Source organism: Danio aesculapii, chromosome 5 (genome assembly GCF_903798145.1).
Source record: "Danio aesculapii chromosome 5, fDanAes4.1, whole genome shotgun sequence".
Lineage (NCBI taxonomy): Eukaryota > Metazoa > Chordata > Actinopteri > Cypriniformes > Danionidae > Danio > Danio aesculapii.
This window is the reverse complement of record NC_079439.1, coordinates 29,745,339-29,765,726: the sequence shown is the minus strand read 5'-3', so window position 1 is coordinate 29,765,726 and position 20,388 is coordinate 29,745,339. Positions and strand designations below refer to the sequence as shown.

Below are 20,388 nucleotides of genomic sequence, written 5' to 3'. Positions count from 1 at the left end.
CTTCTGACCTTAAAATACTTCCTATCCACTAATAACCTCCACAGAAACCTTTTTGCATTGCTACCTTTCCAGATGAACGACATGTTAACTTTGATAACTAGTTTCCCTCTGGGACCATTGGCCTGTCCCCACAATGTCATCAGGTTTACTGTAGAGGACATTTGGTCCAATTCACATTAGACAAAACCTGACCCCCGCAAACATCGCCTCATTTCTCGTTTTGGATGGTCCAGAAAAACAACAGTGGTAATAGTGCTATATAGCAGAGAAACTGGCTCAGCTTGTTCTTTAGCGTCAGCTTAAAAGTAGACAGAAAGAACAAACCGCTGAGTACACCATATTTAATAAAAACTTATTTTGTCATAAAGTTCTGTATATAGTATTTCCAGTGGCAACACCAAAAAGGTTCAGTTCTTTAAAAACTACAAGGAACTTACGCATTTTATCAAAATAGTTTCATAAACAGAAGAATCCACAGTATCCATCAGGGGTGTCAAACTCAATGCTGTATGTGCACAGCTAGTGTTTTTCAGCCAACGGTAAACTCCCTGTGAAAGGTTTCTGTGACTATTTTTAATTTTATAAAGGATCCTTTTACAGTATCGACATCGTAATGTAATTAAAATTCAATCAGTTAAACTTCAGCATTTTTTTAGTTGTTCAAGCATAAAACAAGATGATAGACTGTGTAACCGCTGATACCGTCAGTACCAGCAGGCTAGCGCAGAAACTCCATGCAAAATACTGAGGTAAAAAAAATGTTCATATTTAGGGCAGTGAAATTTAGAATTTAATGCAGGGCTTCTTGTCCGGTCTGAGACCTATATATTAGACAGTGAAAATCACTTATTTTTTAAAGAAAACGGATCTTAAACGTTGCGATTTTGTAGTGAAAAGACTTTTCACCGGAAGCCATCAGGCTGGCTGGCTGAAAATTGAAAGTCTGTGGTCATATACCCCACTCCTGGAGAGCCGCAGTCCTGCAGAGTTTAGTTCAAGCCCTGCTTCAACACACCTATCTGTAGGTATTAAACAAGCCTAAAGCACTCAATTAGGGCATACTCTCACTATGTACAGTTGCCTTGAACCGGGCCAAAGCACGCTTGTCCCCTTCCCGTCTCCCCCGACGGCCCGCACTCACATTACATTCGAGCCTGGGCACGCTTACGTCATCGATGATGCGCAGGTCAGAAGCGCTCTCGCTCAGCACAGTGGAGATTTCTTCAGTTATATCGTCGTTTAAGTCATTTGATATGCAGTGACACACAGTCAAATATTTTGCCGAACAAATCCGCCACTTTTGACGCTCATAAACAATAAACAAGTCCTCGTGCTGCAGAAATTAGGAGGTTTGCTGAAGGTGCGGAGCTTTCGTGCAGTGAGAGGTTTGCATCTTTAATGAACTACGACAGTTTGCGTTCATTAAACAGTAAGAATGATTAATTAACGCATATGAAACAGTCCCTTAAAAGTCACGTCTCGCTCTCAGTTTCGGGCTTTGGCGCGTTTTGCACAAGCGTACCGCGCCAAAGCCCAGGTGGGGCTAGGGCTGGCCAAGTGAACCGTGCCTGAGCCCGATTCAGAGCACTCACACTTCTCAAACAATCCGGGAAATGGGCCTGGGCATGGTTCGGATAGCATAGTGTGAGTAGGCCCTTAGTTTGATCAGGTGTGTTCGATTAGGGTTGGAACTAAACTGTGCAGGGCTGTGGCCCTCCAGGAACTGAGTTTGACATCTGTGGTATGCATGTTTTGAATTTATTACACATTGTGATGCTGAATGATATTGTCGATGTGTGTGTCTATCCATCTCAGATGCAGAAAAGCTAGTCCAGGCTTTAATGACTTCTAGGCTGGATTACTGTAATACTGTTTGCTGGCTGCCCAGCATCCTCTATTAACAAACTTCAACTACTACAAAATGCAGCTGCCAGAGTTCTTACCAGGTCTAGAAAATTTGATCACATCTCCCCAATTTTATCCTCCTTACACTGGCTGCCTGTTAAGTTTCGTATTGAATTTAAAATATTGCTTCTTACATATAAAGCTTTAAATAATCTAGCTCCTGTTTATCTAACCAACCTTCTGTCTCGCTACAATCCAATTCGCTCTTTAAGATCTCAAAACTTAGGGCTTCTGGTAGTACCTAGAATAGCAAAGTCGAGTAAAGGAGATAGAGCCTTCTCATTTATAGCTCCTAAACTCTGGAATAGCCTTCCTGATAACGCCCAAGGCTCAGACACACGCTCCCAATTCAAAACTAAATTAAAGACCTATCTGTTTAGTAAAGCATACACTCAGTGCACCACGTAGCAGGTTTCAGCATCTTGTTTATATACACTATGAACAGTAGCTACACTAATTATTCTCTTTATTCTCCATTTCCACCTGGGGATACTCTTCCAGAGGCCCTGAGACTATGCAGAGTCACTGATTCGATCCAAGACCAGTGACGTGATGATCCCAAGGTTTCCATATACTGGACCAGGCCGTATCCTAAGCAGCTGCTGTGGTGGTCATGGAGGAGTGGAGAGCATGAGACTGATTCCTGTGACGCTCCAAGGACAGACGAGTTTTCTCCGAGGTCCAGCTTCCAGCCTCCGCCGCTAAGACTGCAGCACTGCACAAGATGTTTGGCCAGCGTAGAAATTAAAATGGTCATGCCCAACTGAGCCTGGTTTCTCTCAAGTATTTTTTTCTTCACTTTCGCCAATTAGTGAAGTTTTTTCCCCTCTCCGCTGTCGCCTCTAGCTTGTATGGTTTGGGATCGGTAGAGCTAAGCATAGTTGGATTTGCTCTTCAGTGTTTGGACTCTCAGTAGTGATTTTTAAACCACACTGAACTGAGCTAAACTGAAGTGAACTTAAACACTAAAAACTGAACTACACTGTTCCTATTTACTATGACCTTTTATGTGAAGCTGCTTTGACACAATCTACATTGTAAAAGCGCTATACAAATAAAGGTGAATTGAATTGAATTGAATTGAATTGAATTGAATTGAATTGAATTGAATTGACTGTTAACTTCACAGATAATGTCTGTGCAGAAAAGAAAATAACAAATTTAAAATACATTTTAAATCATTCCACTCAAAACCTGTAAGACCAACAAAAAACTACTAATATATATATATATATATATATATATATATATATATATATATATATATATATATATATATATATATATATATATATATATATATATATATATATAATATATATATATATATATATATATATATATATATCCTCTCTTTATACAGTTTATGAAGTTTTAGGCCTGTAGCCAAAGGGGGTTCGAGTGGTTTCAAAAGACCAAAAGTTGGATTATTATTATTATTTTAACATTTTTCTTATTATTCAAATGGCCAAATTCTGACTGAGGAAAGTTGAATGTGCTGACCAGTTTGTTATTTGCCTGTAGGCTTCAGTTTTTAATTTAAAACAAGTTTTAACAGATTTTAAAAAAAGTAATGATAAATGATGATAAATTTGTATTTAAAAAAAGGTATCTTTTCATATTTTGTATTAAAAATTTTCATTATTTATATAACTGTAATATAAAACTTACAGTTTAAATGCACATTTGTAAATAAACACTTAAAATAGTAAAATAGCATGATAAGCAATTTGACAGAATGGTAGAAAATATTTTTGGTACATCAAAAAGTGTGGTTATGATAACCATCTGACAAGCTAATCCAGCAAAAATTTGTTCTTAAAATGTCAGTAAAATGCTATATTTATACCTCATAATTAAATAGAAAATGAGGCGAATAACTGCAAAAAGTTTTGGTTTTTCTGAAAACAAATAAGCACCCCTTTGAATAAGCTGGCAATAGGCCCGAAAGTGTAATTTTAAGAGAATGTTTATTAACTGATAAAGAGTGTTTAATAAAGACTTCCGTTTATTTTAGCCATAGTGCCAATGAAACATGTTTCATATATCAGTAATATGCCTATAAACAGGCTGTATTTTATTTTAACTGAAATTGGACATGCTACTCTGAGAGATTAGGAGAACTGACGGGATTCATATACTGTACTATAGCTGTTTATTCTGTAGTTCGTTTTCAGGGCATATTATTCAGCCTATATCAGTCTGCTATAACAATAGACTGTGCGTTAAATCCGAGGAAAACACGAGTATTAACGGCATTATTATGATGGACTCATTCAGTGGTGAATTTGCGTTTAGCCTATGTGACTTACACTTTCGTTGAAAAAAGCACCTTATGTCCACTTTTTTTTGCTGCCGCCATCCTCACTTGTGTGTCCCCTAACACACCTTATTTCTGCACGGGGAAAAAAAACAATCCATTGCTTTTGGCACTGCTTGTACCTAAAGGCAGCCACAGCCTCTCACATGATAGCAGGAAAAGGTACAGCCAATCAAAATATCCAGATGCATTTTGGGGGCGGGAGGACTCGAGTAGAGAACGTCATTTAACCTGCGTGTCTAGATTAATGTTGGCAGCGCGATTTAAAAAAAAAAACTGGATTAAATTATCGGTGGGGATATTTCTATGGTTGGTGGATATTGGTGGGGACATATCACCTCCGTCCACCCTAAATCTACGCCCCTGATTTCTGTACTGGGATAACCCTTGCAAGCCTGGTTTATTTTACTCTGAACAATTGATTTTATATTGAAGGCGGATCATTACAGTGATTAATAGAAAAGTTCTGTTTACTGTATTTTACAAGTAAATTAGAAATTCTAAAAGTTCAGTCAAAGCAGGGTGAATCTGCCACACTCCCGCTGCTGGAATCAGCTTCCAGAAATGATCAGATGTGCTCCAACATTAGGCACATTCAAATCAAGACTGAAAACACATCTGTTTAGTTATGCCTGTACTGAATAGGCATTGTGCTACATCCAACAAATTGCACTATGTCTTTTATTTTTCATTCTTTTATAACCTGTTTTAACACATTTTAATCTGTTTTCATCTTTTAATAATTTTGGTTTTATCTTTTCTTTTATTCTTGTTTATGTAAAGCATTTTGAATTACCATTGTGTGTGAAATGTGCTTTATAAATAAACTTCCTTACCTTGCCATACTTTTATTAATGTTCATTAAAATAAACAAGTTGTACTAATTTAAAAAGTGATACAACAAACACAATGTAAATAACACAAACAGTAGGCTACTTTGTTGTACAGATTTTAATCAAAATCAGGGCCAAATTTTGCCTCCCTTAGATTAAGACAGTCACTCTAGAAACAATTAAAACTATATACAAAAAAAAAAAAGGGACCCAACAAACACCCAGATATTCCAATTAATCATTGTTAGTATTATTATTACAACAATAATTGTTTGGTGGTGTCTATCTTGTTTGTTGAGGGGTTTACCTGTAATTATACTGTGTTCATTGTTCAATTTACTTCATCCTTCTTTTAAGGGGAAATGAAGCACTCAGTCAAATGAAGCACTCAGTTTTGTGCTAAATGCTTACATTAATCGAGTTTGTTTAATATATTTTCATTAAAGGGGAATCCAATGTACAAAATAAGGTAAACTTGACTGAGTGCTTCATTTACCCTTTAAAAGCAGATCAAGTGAGAAATATCAGCCTCATCATTGCCATATTTGTTACTATATTTAATGAAGGACTACTAAAATGACCACTCTACAACGTTTACCTACTAAGACAAAGCTGAGACAAATATCACAGTATATTATTGGTTTGCTTCCACAATGTTATTTGGAATATTTCTGGAATGGGGAACCATGACTAGGTAGTTAATGAATCATACACAGGACATTAAATATCCTTAGATAAAACAAATAGATACAATTTTGTTAAATGCACATTTAGTCAAGTCCAACTAGATATACTATTGTGTTGTGTTGTGTAATGTTTTATTGTCTTTCATCCTGAATGTGCTGTGGCTGGACTGAATCCAGTCTGCCTCTGCATTGCAGAGTTCGGGCCGAGAAGGCATAAAGAAAAGGGTTCACGCAGCTGTTGATGAAGAAAAGAGCCCCGGTTATGTTGTTACTGACTTCTGATTCCCATGACCCTGCCATTGCGATAAAGTTGTTGATCATACATGGAGTGCCAAATAGGAAGAAGGTCACTACAATTCTGATGGCCAGTTTTGTCAGTCTGTGTCTTCTGAAAGAAGCTGATTGATTTATCCGTCTGTGGAGTTGAAGGTAGAAGCTCAACAGGCTGCAGAGAGGCACAACAAACATCACCAGATTCTCAAAAAGCAAGACAAATACTTTTTCTTGATGAGTCATGTAATCCTGATAACAGTGTAGGAGCCCATCCTTCTTTAATCGGAGGTTTCTGAAATAAAGAGCATAAGAAGCCAAAGTTCCACCTAAAGTCCATATGCCAAAAATCAGCCCTTTTTGGCCCTTCTGTCCAAGCTTCGCCCATTGCTGTGGATAAAGCACCTGCAGGTACCTTTGCACACTCATCAAAGTGACAGAAAGCACACTGCTGTAGAGGCTCCAGTAGATGACATAGGAAAACAACTTACACAGAGCTTGGCCAAAAACCCAGCCCTTCAGAAGAGCATAGATCCACACCGGCAGAAAAATCAGACTCAGTAAATCCGAGACGGCCAGACTCAGCATCAGTTTTGGGGTGAAGCTGCCCTCCTTTACATGTTGGGAAAGCAGGACCAGCACTGCTAGATTACCGGGTACACCAAGCACACAGCACAGACCCAGAACAGTGCTGGATGCCACCGAGGAATGAGCAAACAAAGAACTGTTGGAAATGCTCTGGTTCTGCATGGTTAACTTACGATTGCTGATTTGAATTGAAGTTTTAGGTTCTTACAAATGTAACTGAGGAAGTAGAAACAGGAAGTAAACATTGGCCACAGTTGTGATCTGCACATTGATTTTATAAATATGGATTAACAAACAAAACAAAAATAGTGCAGATAAAAGTAATTGCCCTTACTTGCTGTGCATAAATGTTGTGTTTGTTTTATGATGCACATCTTTTGGCATATGGTGCACAATTTTAACACATTTTAATGCAGTGAAGTGAATGCATGCTTATAAGTTGAGTTGCCACATATCCTTATACATCACAACTGTTTGCATGTTTAGGTTGATACCCAATTCACCACTTCCCCTGGTAAACAACTGTGTATTCACCCACACACCCTGTAGAAAAATAGTATTTATTTATTTATTTATTTATTTATTTATTTATTTATTTATTTATTTATTTATTTATTTATTTGTTTGTTTATTTATTTATTTATTTATTTATTTATTTATTTATTTATTTATTTATTTATTTATTTATGTATTAACAGTTGAAGTCAGAATTATTATTATTATTATTATTATTTTCAAAGCCCCCCTTTGAATTTTTTTCTTTTTTAATTATTTCCCAAATGATGTCTAACAGAGCAAGGAAATTTTCACAGTATGTCTGATAATAGTTTTTCTTCTGGAGAAAGTCTTATTTGTTTTATTTCGGCTGGAATAAAAGCAGTTTTTTTTTTTTTAATGAACCATTTTAAGGTCAATATTATTAGCCCCTTTAAGCAAATTTTTTTTCGATAGTCTACAGAACAAACCATCATTATCCAATAACTGGCCTAATTACCCTAACCTGCCTAGTTAACCTAATTAACCTAGTTAAACCTTTCAATGTCACTTTAGGCCATATAGAAGTGTCTTGAAAAATATCTAGCAAAATATTATTTACTGTCATCATGACAAAAATAAAATAAATCAGTTATTAGAGATAAGAAATGTGGTGAAAAAATCTTCTCTCCGTTAAACAGAAATTGAGGGGAAAAAAAACAGGGGGGCTAATTATTCAGACTTCATCTGTATGTATTAGGGTTGTCGCGATACCATTAATTAATGTTACGATACTATACCAGCTTAAGTATCACGCTACCAAGTAGTATTGCGATACTGTAATTCATAATCAATTTAAAAATTGTCAGAAATGCTGTATTTTATGTTATAATAGGCCTACTTTAATTTAAACCAGAATTCCCTTAAGGCCAAAAAGTATTATTTGCACCTCACTTCACCTAAAATGTATTCATTACTTTTGTTTATTTTGTAGCTAACTGACTAACAAAAATACATTAAAATAAAGATACAAACTATACCAAATGAAATATGTTACAAAAGAGCATTTTTTCCAACAAAATTAGGCTGTATGAAGAGGTCAAAAACTGTTTCAATAGCTTTGTTTCCATCCACTCATTTTGTATATGCGCATAAAAAAACGGTTGATGGAAACGTCAAGGTGCGCTTAGATTCTGAAAATGCGCATAAAAAACATGTGCGCATGACTGAGTGGGATAAACTTTTTATTCGATAAGAAAAGATGCGCATAAACTATGATGGAAACACAAATTCCAATATGCGTATTAAATAAAGTCATGTGATTTTGTTATAAGAGATCACATAATGATAAAAATGTGTACGAAAGGACAAACCAGCAGGCTGAGCACACTGTAAAACATATGTTACTTTATTCATTCTGAAACACCCTAACCGTTTCAGTATTAGTGTTATTATTATAGATAAATTTTTTTAATCTAGATTAATCTCACTGTAATCTTGAAATCAATCTGGATTAATATAGATTAAAATGGCTCATTTGAATTCTGCCGAAGGCATTCGGAATATGTAATATTCTACCAAATGTAATATGTTATATGTAATATATTATATGTAATATAATACACAAATAATGACTAAATATAAGTCTTTGAGATCGGGTTTCTCAAGCCAGGTTGTGCATTAGACCAGAGGCTCATCTCCTGTTTCCAAAATGCATCACAAACTGCTTGAGAAACTGTTCTACTATGATAATTGGTGATGAAAATAAATTATGTTCAATACGATGTACTTGTGTTTACTGTTTATTCAGTTAAACATGAATTTTGAACTGTAGGCCTACATAAGCTCCAAACAACGATTTTTGATTACCTTAATCCGACTAAAGTCATAACTGAAGTAAACAGAAATGGAATTAAGACGTGGAGTATGCATATATTAGTGGCATTATTGAAGTAAACACCGAAATCAAACTATTACTGTCATGTAGGACTATTCGCCATATTTTCCAATTAGATCCACATACGTGGCTGTCAGTAAAGGACCGCACACACACACAACGAAATGAGGAAATTTTTTTCTTTCCATTCAGCGTGCGTTATTAAATTCCATAACACTCTCACCAGTCCTTACTCCTTATTTGCGTCTTATACCCCAGTTTGTCATGGGGGCATGAATGAAATGTTCATGAGTGAAAGTGAAACAGCCGAACTGCGGTTAAAGTCACCCAAAACTACAGGAAACTCTTACATGAAAGCACTTCACGTAAACACCTTAATTATATTATTGTCTGTTAAGGCAAATAGCTAGATTACAGATGTCCATTTATGATTTGATGTCCATAATTTGATTCAAAAGGGCACCTTTTTGTCAAACGGCTCACCGGTCAGGAATACATCTGCGCTAAACTATTAAGGTGAAAGTCATCATAGCTTGCATAGAATAGACCCAGCTCCCAACCCAACTTTGAGAATAGATTAACGGCGATATTATATTATATACTAGTTATTATATTATTAATGACCTCCAGAATTAAGAGTGTCTGTGCTCCGCGTCTCACGCCTTCAAACATCATCACGCTTTCACTGTGTGTCAGGATTGCCTTCCGAGGCGTAAGTCATTTATTAAATAAAGAAAAGATTAACGCAGCTTCTCTTATCACAGCAAATTCCATTTTTACAGTTGATATTTGGCACCAGATAATCCAGCCTGATCTCACGAGGAAACGTAAGTATTTTGCGTTTGGTCAGTTTAGTGGCTAATTCGAGTTCAGTCGTATGAAAATGTACGATTTTAAGAAGGAGGCGTGGCACCTAACCCCAACCGTCATTGGGTGATGAGCAAATTGTACTTAATTGTACCAATTAGATCATACGAATTCATACGAATTAGCCACTAAATCAAAAAGTTTGGAATTGCGGTGAGATTGCGTTGGATAATCAGGAAGTGACGAATTGTTTGCTTTGACTCATTGGATGGAAACGCTGCTTTATTCGAACATCTTTTATGTGATAATACAGTTTTGCACATAAAGTTAAGTTACTTTTTTGGATGGAAACTGGCTTATGTTCCCTGTTGCTATTTTGGGTTTTTCTTATCTTGTATTATCAGGTAACAATCCAAAGTAATTCAAAATTTCACCTTGTGAGTCGTTCTTTTAAAGAGATTGCCGTGGTTGTTGTAGCTGCTAAATAATATTAACAGGAACAGAAATTAACTGATTAGGATGTGCATTCGAACTGAAGCGTTAGAAAATGTGCAATAGGCTACCATAAAAGGTGCAAATTCTACACAGCTTTCCATCCATCCATCCATCCATCCATCCATCCATCCATCTATCTATCTATTGTACATACATGCATGTTTTATGTGTATGATTAATATTATCATAACAGAATTATAACTGTGCTGTAGTTCCCATTGAGAAGTAACTATGCATTTCCCCTCATTTAAATGATGAATTGCTATTTACTGTGTGTGTTCATATCTTGTATAACCGGCTTTTCATAAGTGGCTTAGTCCATCAGATTGACAACATTCATAAATAAATCATAAATAAACCAACAAAAGCAAAGGCTGTCTCAGCCTTATTCTTAAATCGCACACACAAACCCAACGCTATGGACAGAATGGTAGGAAGTTAAATGTAAACCCTGAATGGGTTCTGTTCTGAGGTCAGGGCAGTGTTAAGAAATATTTATGCAGATCGTTTCTCCTGTTGTGTTTCCTCCATTGTGCATGTACAGTCTATACATCATGCTAATAGATCCTCCCAGAGGGAAGATGCTGTGATCTGATAGCTCACTCTAGCACACAGAGAGCCAGAGCCCACAGCCATTCAAACCAGGAATGTTTATCACCTTCCCTGTACCAGTACTGACTTATTTATTACCTCAAATGATTTTGTACATAAATGTGCCAGAAAGGAAATTTCGAAGGTGGCAGCTAACCACTTCACTTTCACAGATGCAGAAAATTACATGATTGCTCTAGGTACATGTACATTGCAATAAATAATGTAATCAAGTGCCTCGATATTGCTAGTTTACCCTTTGCTACTTGGAATAATAATAATAATAATAATAATAATAATAATAATAATAATATAAAACTACATTAATAATGGAAATATGGAAATGTTTTTAATCTTATGAGTCTCCAGTGCAACTCTAATTGCAATAATATATTTAACACAGAGATCAAAAACCACACTAAAAATATGATTCATTGGATTTACTCATTTTAATTTAAGGCAAGTAATTGCAAACAATTTATATGGGCTAAATTTAAACAAAAAAATAAGTTGAACATCACTAAATTTGGGTAGCAAGATCGCCTCACAGCAAGAAGGTCGCTGGTTCGAGCCTCAGCTGGGTCAGTTGGCATTTCTGTGCAGAGTTTGCATGTTTTCCCCATGTTGGCGTGGATTTCCTCCAGCTTCTTTGGTTTCCCCCACAGGTCCAAAAGACATGCACTATAGGACATGCACTATAAGTTTGCAACGATAGAGAAACTCACAACCCCCCCCAGTCGGATTCCCAGTGAGCTACTCTCTGAAAGCAAATGTAATGAGTTTGCTCATTTCTTTACTGACAAGATCAATAATATCAGAAAGGCAATCAGCTCATCCAATCAGCCAAATTGTGTCGACGTCAGACTAGCTCAACCACAACTTAAGAAATCAGACATTATGTCCGATTTCATGGCAATTAATGGCAAAATCTTAGAAGAGATCGTGCAAATTATGAAAACATCAACCTGCAGTCTCGACACGCTCCCCACATCATTCTTTAAAACGGTATTTACCTGCTTAGAAATGGATCTTCTAAAAGTGGTAAATGCTTCACTTCTCTCGGGGATTTTTCCTAACTCACTTAAAACTGCAGTTGTTAAACCCCTCTTGAAGAAGAGCAACCTAGATAACACCATATTGAGCAATTACAGGCCCATCTCAAATCTCCCTTTCATTGGCAAAATCATTGAAAAAGTTGTTTTTAACCAGGTTAACAAGTTCTTAAACTTCAAGGGGTGTTTGGACAATTTTCAATCTGGTTTCAGACCACATCACAGTACAGAGAGCGCCCTTATAAAGATAATCAATGACATCCGCCTAAATACAGATTCAGGCAAACTAACAGTGCTGGTACTGCTTGATCTCAGTGCTGCATTTGACACTGTCGATCACAGCATACTTCTGGATAGGCTGGAAAACTGGGTTGGGCTGTCTGGGACGGTCCTCAAATGGTTCAGATCTTACCTTGAAGGGAGAGGATACTATGTCAGTATAGGTGACCATAGGTCAGGGTGGACACCCATGACATGTGGAGTCCCACAAGGCTCGATTCTGGCACCACTCCTGTTCAACCTTTATATGCTCCCTCTGAGCCAAATAATGAGAAAGAACCAAATCTCCTACCACAGCTATGCTGATGACACTCAGATCTACCTAGCCTTACTGCCTAATGACTACAGCCCCATTGACACCCTCTGCCAATGCATTGATGAAATTAACAATTGGATGTGCCAAAACTTTCTTCAGTTAAACAAAGAGAAAACTGAAGTCATTGCGTTTGGGAACAGAGATGAGGTTCTCAAGGTGAATGCGTACCTTGGCTCTAAGGGTCAAACAACAAAAAATAAGGTCAAGAATCTTGGTGTGACTCTGGAGTCAGATCTGAGTTTCAATAGTCATGTCAAAGCAGTTAGTAAATCAGCATACTATCATCTCAAAAACATTGCAAGAATTAGATGCTTTGTTTCCAGTGAAGACTTAGAGAAACTTGTTCATGCTTTTATCAGCAGCAGGGTGGATTACTGTAATGGCCTCCTCACTGGCCTTCCCAAAAAGACAGTCAGACAGTTGCAGCTCATCCAGAACGCTGCGGCCAGAATTCTGACCAGAACCAGGAAATCAGAGCACATCACACCTGTCCTCAGGTCTTTACACTGGCTCCCAGTCACATTTAGAATAGATTTTAAAGTATTATTACTGGTCTATAAATCCCTAAATGGCCTAGGACCTCAATACATTATAGATATGCTCACTGAATACAAACCTAACAGATCACTCAGATCTTTAGGATCAAATAGATTAGAAATCCCAAGAGTTCAGTCAAAGCAGGGTGAATCGGCTTTCAGCTACTACGCCCCTCGCTGCTGGAATCAGCTTCCAGAAATGATCAGATGTGCTCCAACATTAGGCACATTCAAATCAAGACTGAAAACACATCTGTTTAGCTGTGCCTTTACTGAATGAGCACTGTGCTACGTCCGACAGATCGAACTACTATGTTTTTCTCTTCTTTTTAACTCTTTTATAACACATTTTATCAGCTTTTATTTTATTTTATTTTTATTCTGTTTGTTTTTATTTCTCTTATAATTGTTTCTTTTATTCCTGTTTATGTAAAGCACTTTGAATTGCCACTGTGTATGAAATGTGCTATATAAATAAACTTGCCTTGCCTTGCCTTGCCTAGGTGAGTGTGTGGGTGTTTCCCAGTGATGGGTTGCAGCTGGAAGGGCATCCACTGCGTAAAACATATGCTGGATAAGTTGCACTGTGGCAGCCCCGGATTAATAAAGGGACTAAGCTGAAAAGAAAATGTATGAATGAATAAATAACTTAATTTAATTTGTTTAAATTCATCTCATATAAATTGTTTGTAACCACATACCTTAAACATGTTTATTCAGTCCAATGAACCATTTTATTCAGTGCATTTGTAAGCACTTGATTTTTTATATTTTTTTATTAAATTTTTCACAATATTGCAATCTTTGTTAAGTTTATAACTGTGTAAGTCTATAACTGTGTAAGTTTTGTGTTATACAAAATAACCAAAACGTTTTTTCAAAGTTTTTATTTTTGGAAATGCTGTGTGTAATTAGCTATGTTTCCATCCAAAAATGCAAAATAACTTTATGCGCAGAACTGGATTATCACATAAAAGACGTGAGAATAGAGCAGCGTTTCCATCCAATGAGTCAAAGAACAAAATCGTCACTTCCTGATTAACTGGTGCCAAATATCAACAGTAAAAACAGAATTTGCTGCGATAAGAGAAGCTGCATGAATCTTTTCTTCATTTAATAAAAGACTTGCACCTCAGAAGGCAATCCTGACATGCAGTGAATGCGCGGTGGCTTTTAAAGGTGTGTGACGCAGAGCACAGACACTCTTAATTCTGGAATGTGATTAGCAATATAATAACACAACTGAAATGGTTAAGGTGTTTTACAAAACAACATTTTAGATGTTTTATAATGTGCTCAGCCGACTGGTTTGCCCATTTATACAGATTTTAGATCACATGATTTCTTATAACAAAATCACATGACTTTATTTAATGCGCATACTGGAATTTGTTTGGTAAAAGTGTTTCCATCATAGTTTAAGAGCATCTTTTCTTATTAAAATAAAACGTTTATCCCACTGAGTTATGTGCATGTTTTTTATGTGCATTTTCAAAATGTATGCACATCTTGGCGTTTCCATCAACTGTTTTTTATGCACATATCCAAAATGCTCATTAAAATAGGTGAATGGAATTCACCAATGTGTCATTATCCTCCAATGTGTCAATAACACACATTGGAGTTCCCCTCCTGCTGGGGAACAGCAATGACTGTAGCTGAAGAAAGAAAATTTTAATTTTTAAAATATAATTTTTAGGTTATAGCACAGGTGTCAAAGCCAGTTTCTGGAGGGCCGCAGCTATGCACTGTTTAGTTCTAACCCTGCTTCAACACACCTATCTGTAGGTTTCAAACAAGCCTGAAAGACTCTTAGTAAATTAGTTTGATCAGGCCTATTTAATTAGGGTTGAAACTAAACTGTGCAGAGCTGTGGCCTTCCAGAAACTGGCTTTGACACCTGTGGGTTATAGCAATGGTCTTCAACCTTTTTATCGCCGCAGATCGGTCAACGCTTGACAATTTTACAGCGGACCGGGAGGGTGTTTCGTAGGTTGTAAGTTGCTAGACGGCAATCAACTGTTTTCTCAGTGAATGACAAGCTGACAAAACATTGCTGTCACTCTGATACAAGTTTTATTTATGGAAAAAAATACAAAGCACTGCAGTGTTTGGGTGTTCTGTGTTTGTCTGAGGTAATTAGTCTACTGAAATGTGTATATTCCATAAAAGCTGAAGCTGAACGGTCAATTCTTGTCATGTAACCCGTGATCCGATTTATTTAACTGTGTGTGTCTGGAAGGCACGAGTGCGTCACGCCGTTTGTTTGTACAAGTCGCGCACCTCCATTGGAAATAACTAACATGCGCAAACTCTAGAAAAGACGCTACATGCAAACAGTCCTTAAAAGGCCGCCGTCATTTGCAATCTCCTGTTGATCTTTTTGCACAGACATGCTGGATTATCCTGATTTGTTGACAAATGGGTTGCGGATCCATTCATTGGCAGTTCACGGGTCATTCACTGGGCCTTTTCCCCTTTCCAAAGAAACTTTCCAAAGACGTCTGTTTCTTACTCATTTTGCTGCTTGTGTGTTAAATTTGGGTGTTAGGGTTAGGGTTAGGATAAGTGACCGAGATGTAAGTGAGAGAATGCGTTCATTTTTTAAATAAAAGATTGTTCAGACTCAGATAATAAATAAAATGAAAATAATTAATAATTTTTTGTGCGGCCCGGTACCAATTGAGCCACGGACCAGTACCGGTCTGCAGCCTGGTGGTTGAGGACCACTGGAATATAGGATTCAAAAATCTGTAGGAATTTTACAGGTCCTTGCCTTAAATGACTTCAGCACATCTGCAGCCACAGGACATTACTAGTCTCTCACACTGCTCTGGTGTGATCTCGCTCAACTGTTCATACAGTCTCTGCAACAGTCTGATTACTGAACATGCAGAGGCCGGACTAATGGTGACAGAGCTGATGGAGTGGGACCGGGGTAGTGACCAACCAAGGCAGAATAAAATTTGAAAACAACGGTTTAACCAGGGGAAAAAGGAGCTTAGTGGAGTCAATTGGGCAGAGCAATGAGGTGAAGTCAGAGGAGTGAAGTATAAAACTCTAAATGTAAAAAGACAGTTCACTCACACTACTACGAATGGGGAAAAGTGCAATGCTCTGTAATGGCGCAACAGCAAGAAATCCCATCTCACGAATAAAACAGCCAATAGCCTGGTGTTTTTTTTGGGGGGAAGATGTCTGTACAGATTAGTTTGTAAGAAAACATGCAGGGAGGATTTATATAGCATGTAGGAAGCAAGCACTTCTGAGACAGGATTGAGCCTAGTGATGACTTCCCCAGCAGGGACAATGGTGAAATTACATCCAGAATTCCCCAACACACATTTCCCAAATGTGGTGAACCTCCCTGAAGTGCCCTATCCAGACAGTTTACCCTTGGTTGTGGTGTTAAGTACAACAAAGTAAAAGGTAAACAGGCAACTGTCTGGCTAGTATGTGTGGTAAGCAAGGTCCAAAATTGTCCTTGTGTGGTCCAGCAGTAAGAATAGAAAAACTGATTCTATATTTAGAGAGGGGAAGACTAAACTCAAAGAAACAAAATTATTGCAAATCTCACTGTGAGGTTCAATTAGGGATGTCTACTATGAAGAGGACACACAAATAGATTTAGATTCTACAAGAAGTTTTAATGTGTTCAAGCATCAACAAACAACAAAACAAACTGAGGAGCTTAAATACATGAAGAATGATGATCAACTAATGCAAACAAGTGAGTTTCCACTGAAACAAGTCATTGGCGGGAAACAGAACACAAAACTGATGTGTGAAAAAGACACATAGCAGAAGATATTCTTGGTTGGCCTTCACTGTAATTTTCCACTGCAAAACTCATTTTAATTGCTATATATATATATATATATATATATAATAAAGTATTGAGTTGATTAGTCAAGATAACATACAGGATATTATGAAATGTTTCGTATGCTTTGGATAAGATAAGAAACTGACATAACCACACACATCTGAGCAAACAGGAATTTTATACACAAAACAGTCATAAATGCACATTTAGTCATGAATTGTTTACTCATTTTGATTATGTTGTGTGATGTTACTTTCATTCTGATTGGGCTGGTCTGAGTCCGGTCTGCCTCTGAAAAGCAGACTTCGGGCCGAGAAAGCATAAAGAAAAGGATTCACGCAGCTGTTGATGAAGAAAAGAGCCCCGGTTACGTTATAGCTGACATCTGATTCCCATGACACTGCCATATCCACAAAGTTGTTGATCATACAGGGTGTTCCAAAAATGAAGAAGGTCACTACAATTCTGATGGCCAGTTTTGTCAGTCTGTGTCTTCTGTAAGAAGCTGATTGATTTATCCGTCGGTGAAGTTGATAGTAGTAGCGCAACAAGCTGCAGAGAGGCACAACAAACATCACCAGATTCTCAAGAAGCAAGACAATTACTTTTTCTTGATTACTCCTAAAATCTTGATAACAGCGCAGGAGCCCATCCTTCTTTAATCTGAGGTTTCTGAAATAAAGAGCATAAGAAGCCAAAGTTCCACCTAAAGTCCATATGCCAAAAATCAGCCCTTTTTGGCCCTTCTGTCCAAGCTTCGCCCATCGCTGTGGATAAAGCACCTGCAGGTACCTTTGCACACTCAACAAGGTAACAGAAAGCACACTGCTGTAGAGGCTCCAGTAGACGACATAGGAAAACAACTTACACAGAGCTTGGCCAAAAACCCAGCCATTCAGAAGGGCATAGATCCACACCGGCAGAAAAATCAGACTCAGTAAATCTGAGACGGCCAGACTCAGCATCAGTTTTGGGGTGAAGCTGCCTTCTTTTATATGATGAGCAAGCAGGACCAGCACCGCTAGATTACCGGGTACACCAAGCACACAGCACAGACCCAGAACCGTGCTGGACACCAGCACATCTGCTGAGGTACAGGGGAAAAAGGAATCACAGGAAATGTTTTGGTTGTCCATTATCTCCCAGCTGCTGACGTTGAAATAAAGTCTGAGATTTGCCCAAAAGATTTTCAGGAAGTAGTCACAGGAAGTGAACCTTGATCAGAGACAGAGCCTTGTATAGAGACAGTCATAACATAAGCATCTCTGTTATATGCATCAGCTCTCTCAGAATGCTAGTTGTGGTTGGTGCTGCATGCTTGTCTTCAAGTGCACTAGAAATATCTCTAAGAACATCGTTTCAACCACAAAAACTAAACTTGCACAGTGAATCAGGTCCATTTAAGCTGTGATTAGTGTTGCTTAAATATGCACACACATTATGCAGTATGAATATTTAAAAAGATTCAAATATAATATTTAGTCTGGCAAAAGCGTGTAAGAATTAACTTGTAAATGTGTATTGTTAAAATTTAGTACACTGTTAGCTCTATTTCCCCTTGTTTAAGTTATGTGTCACTGCTTGTGTATTTCCAGTTGAAGACAAAATTCCCATCAGTTAAATTACTCTGGCAAATGTTTTATGCACCGCATGGCCTTCCAGCTGTAGCCCAGCACTAACATTACACTAACTCATGAACCCCCAGTGCTGGGAAAACCATACACCCTCATTCACATTTTGTCCATCTGGAGAAAGTTTATATTTCCTTTAGTTTGGCTGGAATAAAAGCATTAAAAATGTAAATACTTTTAAGGTTAATATTATTCATACCTGTCAACATCGAGATGTAAAAATACGGGACATCAGTTAGCTTCAAATCATAGAATACATAGCAAACATTAGAAAATATTGACAATAGTATAAAAGGTTCAGCCTATTAAAATCAATGGCCTATAGAGAAATTAAATCAAGTCATAAAATCTCATTCACTTTTTATTCGTTGCATTTAAATGTTGATTAAAGTTACTATAGCTATTTAGTGAAGAGCAGCAAATTAATCTCATTCAGTTTTGTTTGATAAAAGAGGTGTCAAGAATGAATGCACAGATCTATAGGCTAATAAAGCATTCGATTGCTTTAGTAACCATTTATGTTCACTTATTTGTGTTTAAAATAAAACGCGCAGGATGGACATGTTTACATATTATTAAGTGTATTTGTCTGAGTAAACACACCAATGTCCAAACACACCAATGTCCAAAGTTGTCAATTTCGCTCCTTTTTAAAATCGTGTGTACCAAAGCTGATCTGGGACCAGTTTATCATGCAGAGCGCATCCGTCAGTCAGCGCTAATACATGCATTTACTGATTCAGAGGGTGCATGGGAAGGGTGACGATCAACGCATAGCTTTAATGGAAAGAAAGTGAATGCAGACATTTTAATATTAATTTCGACATGCTTTCAAGCATAAATAAATCGAAAGCACAATTCTCATGAACAGCTCCATTTGAGATCGACTCTGTGTTTATGGTACTTTCACTTTTCACAGAAAAATTAAAAACAAGGGAAAAATATAGGAAAATACTTAAACTGTATGATAGTGAGATAGAATGGTTGAATACAAGAGAATCCCAGCAAAAATAGAAAGGGTTGACAGGTATGATATTATTAGCGCCCTTTTTCCAATTGGCTACAGAACAAACTACTGTTGTGCAAAGACTTGTCTAATTAGCCTAACTTAGTTAACCTAATCAACCTAGATAAGCCCACAAATTGCACTTGAGGCTAAATACTAGTATTTTGCTTAATAAATAGTAAGATATTATGTACTGCCATCATGCGAAGACAAAATAAACTATCAGAAATTATTAAAGTTATTAAAATGTTTTAAAATGTGTTGAAAAAACTTTTCTTGTTTTGAAACAAATCTTTGCGCTAAACAAACTAAATAAATATGTAAGCTAACGGATGTCCTCAGTGGAGTGCGTACAATACGGTTTCCTAATCCACAAAAGTGAAGGAGTAGAGAGTAAAAGCAAAGTACATAGAAAATAAAAGTCCAAATGGAGACTCGTTTTTTATCCTCGCACTGCAGATGGTCTGTTTAATTGTTTTCTCGCCAGTGAAGCGCTCAGTTTTTCCTCTTACAAACTCTGCTATGTAATAGCAAATGCACCATGGCGTGACACAAATGACCCTTAAAGGGAATGTGAGATGGGACTCTCGTTGGTTTAATGGTTATGCTCAAAACACACCCATAACTCATTAAGAGAATAAGCACAACCATGTTAGACCATGCGCCAATTTTTCCATCCTTAAAATAGCAAAGTGGATTCACTCCCTTAATGCTTTTGCACCATGCACTTTAAACTTTGTACCTAGATCTTTAAAATAGAGCCCTTTGTCTTCAGCTCTGAAGGGCTCAGAAGAGTCAGATCTGAGTTTCAACAGTCATGTCAAAGCAGTAACTAAATCAGCATACTATCATCTCAAAAACATTGCAATAATTAGG

At 37.2% G+C, this 20,388-nt stretch overlaps 2 protein-coding genes across 2 annotated transcripts; both read right to left on the bottom strand.

Moving 5' to 3' along the window:
* Nucleotides 1–5,602: 5,602 nt before the first annotated feature.
* On the bottom strand, nucleotides 5,603–6,764 carry LOC130228492 (leukotriene B4 receptor 1-like). Its single transcript, XM_056456922.1, has one exon. It carries the CDS (start codon nucleotides 6,762–6,764, stop codon nucleotides 5,877–5,879), a length of 888 nt encoding a protein of 295 aa, XP_056312897.1. The 3' UTR covers nucleotides 5,603–5,876.
* Nucleotides 6,765–17,096: 10,332 nt separating this feature from the next.
* On the bottom strand, nucleotides 17,097–18,011 carry LOC130228350 (C-X-C chemokine receptor type 2). The gene has a single exon (XM_056456788.1). The coding sequence runs from the start codon at nucleotides 18,009–18,011 to the stop codon at nucleotides 17,097–17,099; it is 915 nt and encodes a 304-aa protein (XP_056312763.1).
* Between the last annotated feature and the right edge of the window lie 2,377 nt (nucleotides 18,012–20,388).

Bases quoted from the DNA above. Each gene is read 5' to 3' on its own strand.
- LOC130228350 (XM_056456788.1), bottom strand. From the start codon at position 18,011: ATGGACAACCAAAACATTTCCTGTGATTCCTTTTTCCCCTGTACCTCA.
- LOC130228492 (XM_056456922.1), bottom strand. From the start codon at position 6,764: ATGCAGAACCAGAGCATTTCCAACAGTTCTTTGTTTGCTCATTCCTCG.